General features: G+C 45.7%; 1 protein-coding gene across 1 annotated transcript; it reads right to left on the bottom strand.

The window, feature by feature from the left end:
- Positions 1–794: 794 nt before the first annotated feature.
- Positions 795–7986, bottom strand: LOC129385320 (uncharacterized). The gene is made up of 2 exons (XM_055071903.2): positions 7726–7986; positions 795–1461 (listed from the first exon to the last, which is right to left on the bottom strand). The coding sequence occupies exons 1-2, from the start codon at positions 7976–7978 to the stop codon at positions 815–817; spliced, it is 900 nt and encodes a 299-aa protein (XP_054927878.2). The 5' UTR covers positions 7979–7986; the 3' UTR covers positions 795–814.
- Between the last annotated feature and the right edge of the window lie 656 nt (positions 7987–8642).

Below are 8642 nucleotides of genomic sequence, written 5' to 3'. Positions count from 1 at the left end.
CGCGGCCGCGCGATAAACAAGTACACGTGTAAACCTGATGCAAGTCTGCGAGGTACAATGGGAAGGACCACTGGTATCAGTATTTCCTGTCGCCATTTCCGTAGTGCGGCAAAGGACGAGAATTGTGTGGCGAAAATCAGGGTCACTGCCGGGTTTTTGTTTGAATCGCAGCTGAGGACTTCTTCCAATACTACAACCCGCGAACGCGTTAATGCTCCACTTCCACAATTGCGAATAAATTATTTCCTACTTTTATGTTAACTGCCAAAGCGTGCTTTAAAAAAAAAAGGAAAGTTAAGGTTCAGCCACGATGCCTCCATTGAGGACGTGAGCAAATTTGCATAAAAATGATCCGAGAGAAGTCAATTGTTTTCTTCGCAGTTTGGACACCTAAAATATCGATACCAGTATGTTTTAAAGTTTTTCCTGCAGAGTAGGTATTCATGCCTGAAGGAGCTAAATATGCACGTGGAAAATGTGCGGTTCGAGGGATGCGTTGGAGTTAGTCACGTGACCATCTTGAGCGAAGCCATTGTAGTGGAAGCGGCAATGGACATCGCCTTCTTGGTACGTCGAAATTAAACACAATACCTTTTTCAGATGGTTTGCAGAGAAAAGCAGCACAAGAATATCCACTGCTTTAGATTTGATATTTTTTCTCAAAGGAAATAATCACACTGCCGATGTCAATAAAGAAACCGTTAGGCAAACCGTAAAAGGAGAGAACCATGCTCATGCTAGGCAGAGGTTAAAATAATGCCACGCATTTTCGGTGCCCCTAAAGTTTTATTTTGTCCAAGGATACCACGTGGCTTCACGTAGTTGTCAGTGTTGCCGTGGTCGTGGCGGGACCCTGATCTTCGGCAATGGGGTTTGACTTCGCCCTGAGTAGCAGTATAATTGTGATGGCTGTCATGACGACTCCGGCAACTAGCGCCAGGAGAATCCAAATTATGACGGATGGATGGTCATTTTTTCTCGCATGCTCCGCCTCTGGTGTGGCTGTTGCCGCTGGATTGCGAGCTGGCTCCGCTTTGGTCGGGAGTGTTGAGGTCGTTGCTTGGGCTGTATTCGTGTACGGCTTAGCCGGCGTTCTCGTGGTTCTTGCTGGTGCAGGCTTTGTGTTCGGCACTGCCCGTGAGTGAATGGACGCTCCTGTTGTGAGCGATTCGGCGGTAAAATTTGGGATTGTGAACAATAATGTAATGCTCCTGGACAGCTTCCCCTTTAGTCCATCCGCGTTAATAACACGCGCCGCCAGGTACGCCTCTAGCTTGTAGTCCCTGTCGCCTGGTCTTGTCATTTCCCACTCGCGAGGAAGTGCGATCATTACGTCCTGCTTCGAACCGCCGGGGAGGGGGTCAAGGTTGCCTTTCACGACAGTGGACAGCTGCTCCTGGCTGTCGAAGTCCCTTTCAAGGTCCTCTTTGTTGGTGCTACCTCTGATCTCCACTTCCGCAGCTGTAACAAAAACAGATGCAACCTCTGCATTGTGACGTTAATCCCCATCCCCCTGTTTTGTTTAACTTCTGTTGACAACTGACTTGTGGAAATCTAGTTCGACAATGCTGCACAACCATGCTACCCGAAGTCTATAAGCAATGTGACGTTATGTCTGTAAAATAATCTTGATCAACTTGGTCCCTAGCCAAAACATCGAAAATAATTTTGTCGTGTTGATGAGGTTTATTTCTTGTAATACATATATTTACGCGCTCCGAGCTAGGATCAGCCAACGTGCTGAAATAAATAAGAAAAAGAAGACTCTGTGCAAGGTACGATTTCGGGACCAACGGCATGCCGTCTTCAGAAGCCTGACCATCAAACACCGTAGGTCTAGAAATCGTATCTTGACCTTTGTTTTTTAATCATTACTTTTCTTTGAACTGCATGGCTAAGATTAGGCAGGGCGCAGGGTATTTTTATATCATAATCATCACCATCATCATCATCATCATCCCCCTGGCAAAACCCACTGCTGGTCAAAGGCCTCTCCCATACTTTTGGAACTACCCCGGTCATGTGTCAATTGTGGCAATGTTGTCCATGCAAACTTTTTAATCTTACCAACCCACCTAAATTTTTGCCGCCCTTTGCTACGCTTCCCTTCTCGTGGAATCCAGTCTGTAACCCTTACGGACCGGATATATATATATATATATATATATGCACGGCGAATGCTAGCTATCATGCAGGTAATACAAAAGTATTAGTTGGAGTCTTTTTCGCTGATATGAATTGAGTTCTGCAGTACTTCTTTCATGTACTGTTTATGTTTCTAAGTGTTTCATTTAGATCCGATACGTCACATTTCGGAGTAAATCGAGGTCGAAGTCATAAATGTCATTTGCTTCTGGGGCGTTCTTTTCAGCACGGCTCTTTGTTCTTTTGCATGTGAAAGAAAGCCCGAAAAATAATTTACAAGCTTGGAGGACGCTCAAGCTTTGTGTTTAACAGTGAACACGATAGTCTTGCTCTAGCTGATTCCAACTTGAGCTTCCAAACAACCTCACGTCATCCCCCCCCCCCCTCATCTAAATTTTGTGCTCTCCTCGACATTGCCTCCTTTCCCTTGGCATCCCTTCTGTAATGGTTCTGATCCACCGGTTATCTGCCCTACGCATCACATAGCCTGGTCAGCTCAATTCATTTTTTCAGCGCAGCTGACTATGACTAGGATTCAGGGATCAACTGGTGGCGTAACTCTGACAGAAAACAGTGGTGAGCCGAACTTGGCGGCAGTAAAAGGCACAGCAATGGCTCCTAGCCCCGTAAGGCAAAGGCTACAAGCAGTGACTCATTGCAAGCAAAAAAGAAGTTTGTGTGTTAGTTTTCGCTTACCAGAATTATCTTTCTTGTATATTGAAATTAGTATCCCACGCAGTCATGTCTGTCTGATGCGCGTACGTATTATTTTACGACTTTTGTGACGCATTTTACTTAGAGAAATTGAATTATTTCAGTGACGCGCATGCGCCACACGTAGGGGACGCGTGTTTGTTCAGTATGATTTTCACTGACGTGCAACACTGCCGACGAAAGTCACCGACACGGACAGCGCATTTTCTGTGACACGGAGCCCCTAACGCTATCGTGTTAAAATATACCGCGAGAATATGCCGCGGTACCAACCGATGACAGCGTTTTCAAACGTGCTCAGTGTGAAGGAGATCGAATTACTTCTAGCGAACACCACCTAGACAGCGCAAAGCATTTGTGCTCCGATCCATGACGTCATGTTACCTGGCCCGATAGACATCGAATATTATGGGAATGCTCCAGAGTAGGCAACCGTATTTTGACGCCACCGTTTCATCACGCCAGCCTTGTTAGTGGAAATTTCTCGCCAGGTAACGTGACTTCATGGATCGGAGTAAACAGTCCTTGTGCTATCTAGTTGGTGATGCTCTAGCACACCGCCCTGAAAAGCGCCTACTGTTTGTTGTGGTTAGGAAGGCAACCGAAAGCAGTCGAAATATACTTTTCCAGCTTTCTGGCAGGTCCATCACGGTAACCATGCAAATAATTAAACGATATTTGTTCGGATAGCATCCTCGACATTATCAGACCACTTTGTCTTATTCCGGCTATCCAGCTATCTCGCACTTAAGATTGGGTAGTCTGCAAATCAATAAAAAAAAGTATGCCGAATCTGACGCCAGTGACGCCTGAAATGTTGGCATTTCAAGTGGCTTTGTGCCACTGGGTCCACAGGGCTTCAATAAGCCTCTCTGGCGCCAACTTGACAGACTACGTGTTCCACTGTGTAGGCGCGTACTTCACAGTGGCGCCGCCAAAAGGCGCAGCGTGTCCAGGTACCGTAGGGTGCCTCGATAGCGCTATTCTCAGTGCAGGATAGTGATACGTCTGGTTGCGCTACGACATCGAAGTGAGCGTCAGTTCAGGCTATGCGCTCGCTGGCAGTGAAAAACTTTACATGCGACCTCGAAAACTGTAGTGGAACGCTTTGTTTATGGCAAATGGGAGAATAAGTTTTGAGCTTAGCGGGATAGCGAGCCGTTCTTAGAGCGCTTTAGGTCAAAAATTTGGTTCGAAAAGAATGTTTAGCCATGCGGTGTGTATTTCATGTTCAAGAGGTTTTCTTTCAAAATGGCTGACGAAAAATGTCGCACCCCGAACATTGTGATCGTTAAACTACACGTACGTAATATACAGCGGACACGTCGTGAAACGCTATATCACGAATCCAGGTTAGCAAATACGGCAGCGTTACCAACACGTTGAAGTTATTAAGGGAAAGTCAGAGAACCACCCCTTCGTAGTAATCCCTGCAAAGGAAACCCATACAGGCTCCTCGAAAGAACAGCCTCAGAGTTGAAGGAAAATTTGTCCTGGTCCGGCACTCGAAACCGGGACCACCGCCTTTCCGGGGCAGCGCTCTACCATCTGAGCTAATCAGGCGGCTAGCAGATGGCCGGGAGAAGTCGAATTTGTCGACAACACGAAGCAACACATTGAAGGTACTGTAATTATCTAGATATAAGTCGTGCGTGTGAAAAGTCGCAATCACAAAAAGTCCGTGGCTAAAAAGAGTCTTACATAACCAGATACACACTTTATGAGTGAAATGCTCGGGATTATCGTTTCGAATGCGAGTGTTGTATTGAGCTCTAAATTCGTCACGCGAAACCGCAGAATTTATTTAGGTATGTATAAACACCGTATTAGTAGTCCTTATCACAGCAATTTCTTCTTTTAAAGGATTGCTTACGCTTGTCTGTCAAACATACTCTCGCGCTTCGCCAGCGAGAAACGCTTCAGGTACTTCCTACTAGCGTTCATCGCGATAATTCGTCGTTACCTACCCGCTGCTAAAAGGCGGCACGCTACCACGGCGAGGACAACGACTGAAAAGCTTAGAAACTGGTTGCTATTTGAGCCACTTGCTGCTCAGGAGAACCTATCGGTCACACTACTTTGGCAAAATCACCACGCCGTAAATGCCAAATATAACTACGTAATCGCAACAAACCCATGCAATAAATACAGCGGAAATACTTCTTTAGGTAATTAAAATGTGGGATTTTTCCTGCTAAAACTACGATCTGATTATGAGGCATGCCGTAGTGGGCGAGTCCAGAAATTCAGTGTTTTTTAACGTGCACCTAAATCTAAGTGCACGGGTGTTTTGGCATTTTGCCTTCGTGACCTAGTTCTTAGGAGCCCAACACCTTGACCACTAAGCAGCTACATTCGGTGCTCAAATATTTCTTAAAGGGACACTAAAGGTTACCAGAAACTCAAGTTAAAGTGGTAGAGCAATGTTCTAGAACGTCTAAAGCGTCAATATAATCGCGTACAGAGCTTTAGTAACCGAGAAATTGAGGTAAATGCACGACACGATTTGAGACGCCCCAGCGACATTCCGGTACTAGCCCGATGACGAAAGCACTCCTCATAATTTGTGTAACTAATACTCAACTACTCGTATTAAAAATATCATTTCATTCGATTATAAGACGGGAAAAAATTCTACTTGTCTACGTCTATTCGATTCTAAGAAAAAAATAACATATTGACGTTACCCTTCAGTAATATGGGTGTTCGAAAGGTTTCGTTTTCGCTCGACTCTGCGCGCTCGACTCTGCGCCGCGCACGCTTTGGACCTTCAGTAGTTTCGTTATCGCGTCGTGCTGTGAGGGTTCTGCTGGCTCGCGAAACTTTCATTTGGAACAAGCAGCGAGAATGCCACGTCCATGTGATGTCGTGGGAAGCCCTCGTTGCTTTCCCGCGCCGGAGAGCCGGTGTCGAGGCCGCCGTCGTAGTACGCAACGACGCCGGCAGTGCGAGCCCTCAGCAGCAGGTCGCGCTCGTCGGTGCTCAAATCGCTGAAGTTGAGCCCACCATCGCGAGCCAATCTGTCGTTGTCAGGGCCCATTGCGACGAGCGTCGAAGTTTGCGTCGTAGAATGAAGTACCACCTTATGGGCGTCTTGCGCTGGAGTTTGAGGTATAGTAGCGGTGCCTGGTGGCGGTGCGGGAAACGACATCTGGGTCGTGCCAGCTTGGGTCGTATTGAGCCCTGGCTGTGGCGAAGCACGTTTTTAGGCCGAGTTTTGCGTCGATTCGCACTTTTTTATGCCCTGTTGCGAGTGCAAAAAGGCTCGTCACTTCTCACAGACCACGCTGCGAGCTCGCCGCAGCCTATAGTTTAACGAAAACGGACTCTCCGTGTGCCGTGGGACGTAATGTGGGACGTAATTCGTTTCTCCTTCCGCAAGCCACCATACTCGCGCTTTCGCTCTGCTGTCGGCTCTGTCTTGGCTCTGTTTCTGGCCGCGCGTTTGCGTTTTGCGCAGAAAAGTCGTAGCGCCGTCTGCGGACGCCGTTCTACTCACCGATGGCGCAACGTCACTATGAGACCATGATGTCAGTACTCCTCGATCGGAGCGCGGGCGATTTGAACTGCGCTAGTGGTACGCGGACGCTTCAAATCGCATTTTCTCTTAAAATAAGTCTCTCCTTGGCACGAAACAAGCGTTTCCAGGTTTCTGTGATGGTATTTCAACAGTCCACGTTGACTTAATAGTAACCTTTAGTGTCCCTTTAACGTGAAATTCGAATACACATACTTCGCCAAAACTTCCCTTCGATTGTGAAGTGAAAATGTGGTTTTCATTCGGGGTGAATGTTTGTTTTGGTTTGACGCTAAAAAATAATCTCGATTTGTTGAGAGGCGGCCATGTTCATAATTGGCAGTTTATTTAAACATATTTTCACTTGCTTTTTATGATGCCCATCCTGTCTTCTCCGTAAGCTTTTAGCTTGCAAGCTGCTTACAATGAATGCAGAAAAATAATTTGTAAACGGTCCTAATTCATATTCGTGTCCAACTTGGTGCTAGTGGTGCCTCTGGCAAAGTTTCAATGTGGGCAACTATTTAAATACTTAATAAACTTTTATGCGTCTTCTTTGTAGGCATCGGGGTAACAGCTAGAATGCAAGATGTGCAGTCTAAGCAATACGTCTTTGGGTTTGTAACATACAGCGCTTCATTGTGACTGAAAACTGGTTACTTAGAGGTTAGTATTGCTGTTTCAACGTTCTGGCATATTTTTTTCCCATATTTCACAGAATCACAAATCAGCTGCCGCAAGTTATCATTGCTACTTTGCATGACTCGGTCACCTAATAAATATGAGATATGGCAAAAATACGGTAGCACACAAAGAAAACTGTTAATTCCCTCAACTCACTAATGCACCAGGCCCAATAACGGAAGCCGACATTTTCAATCAATGAATTGATGTTTTGATGGCTACAGCCTGAGACTAATCAATGCAATGCAAGAAAATAAAGAAAACAAATGAGATCTGTGCGCGTGCACTGACTCGGTTTTATTTCATTTATTGCATTTTCTTGCGAGGCGGTTTGCTGAGGCCCCATGTGAATTGATTGGTTCAAGGTGTTTTTATCGCGTTTAACATCGTTTACAGCCTACCATACTAGCGATGATTAGGAGCACTTCTGAAAAATGCGATGCGACACTTAACTGAGAAGAAACTGAAATCTAGGTGTTCTGGAAAGCAAAATGTTACTTTGCATCCACTGTGCGTTGTACGTTAGAATGGGGTGCTGCAAACGCTAATTACACTAGAAAAAATATAGCTTCACTCACTCGTATTACCTGTCATAATTCTCTCGTTGAGTGTTCAGAGTTAATTTCGTCCCGAATGCGAGATGGTAGCTCACAGACAATACGCACCCTTTCCGTGTGTCATGTGTGCGCCAGGCCAAGTCCACCGAAGTCTGACGACGGGTGTTCTGTCGATGTCGATGTAACCCTCGACAGCTTTTAGGTCGCTCATTGCGGCGGGAGGAACATCAGCTTGCCGCAGGTCTGTGGTGACCGTGAAGTAGGTTCCAGCTGCGACTCTTTGGAATGGGTTCATCGGCTTCCTTTCTCCCAGGAGGGTATCCTTGAATGTGTAGTTGGCAGAGTCTTCAGTCCCTTCCATGATTGGTTCTTCCGCTGCACAAGACATAAGGACAGTATTACTACCGCGACAATTTTCAGCGCAGCAATCTAATGGATGGTGGGTCAGGAGGATTTCCCGGGAAATAACATTTAAGGATACATTTGACGCCGGCCCTGCATGCGGCATTGAACGTTCCTGCAGTACCTGCAGATAATTACGGTAATAACAGACTGAGCAATGTCGCAGGTATGCATTAGCTATTGCAATAATGCATCGTTAAAATAGACTGGTAATTTGCGAACATCTATTAATTTGGTACATACTTCTAGCCTTAACGAAGGCTTTGGAGAGAAACCGTACATTCATAAAAGGGAAAATACATCATTCACACATGGTTCAATGATAATCGTTTACAAGAGGCCTTAGCTTTGGTTTAAAAACAAGCTTATTCATACACACGTACAGCGATATAGAAAATGCACATTCCTGGTGACAATGGAACATAATGTAAAAACCACATTTCATCACGTAGCAACAAAGAGATGGTTAGACAGCTTAGACAAAAAAGAATCGAGGGTTGTACAATCGACAACCTCTTGTGGTAACAGATTCCATTCTCTGAGAGCTTGTGGGTAGTATGAATACCTGAAGGTGTCGTTGTGAAACCTATACTCAGATAATTGTTTATTGTGTTTCGTTCTCT

This window comes from Dermacentor andersoni, chromosome 9 (assembly GCF_023375885.2).
Source record: "Dermacentor andersoni chromosome 9, qqDerAnde1_hic_scaffold, whole genome shotgun sequence".
NCBI lineage: Eukaryota > Metazoa > Arthropoda > Arachnida > Ixodida > Ixodidae > Dermacentor > Dermacentor andersoni.
This window is presented reverse-complemented; position numbering and strand designations above follow the sequence as displayed.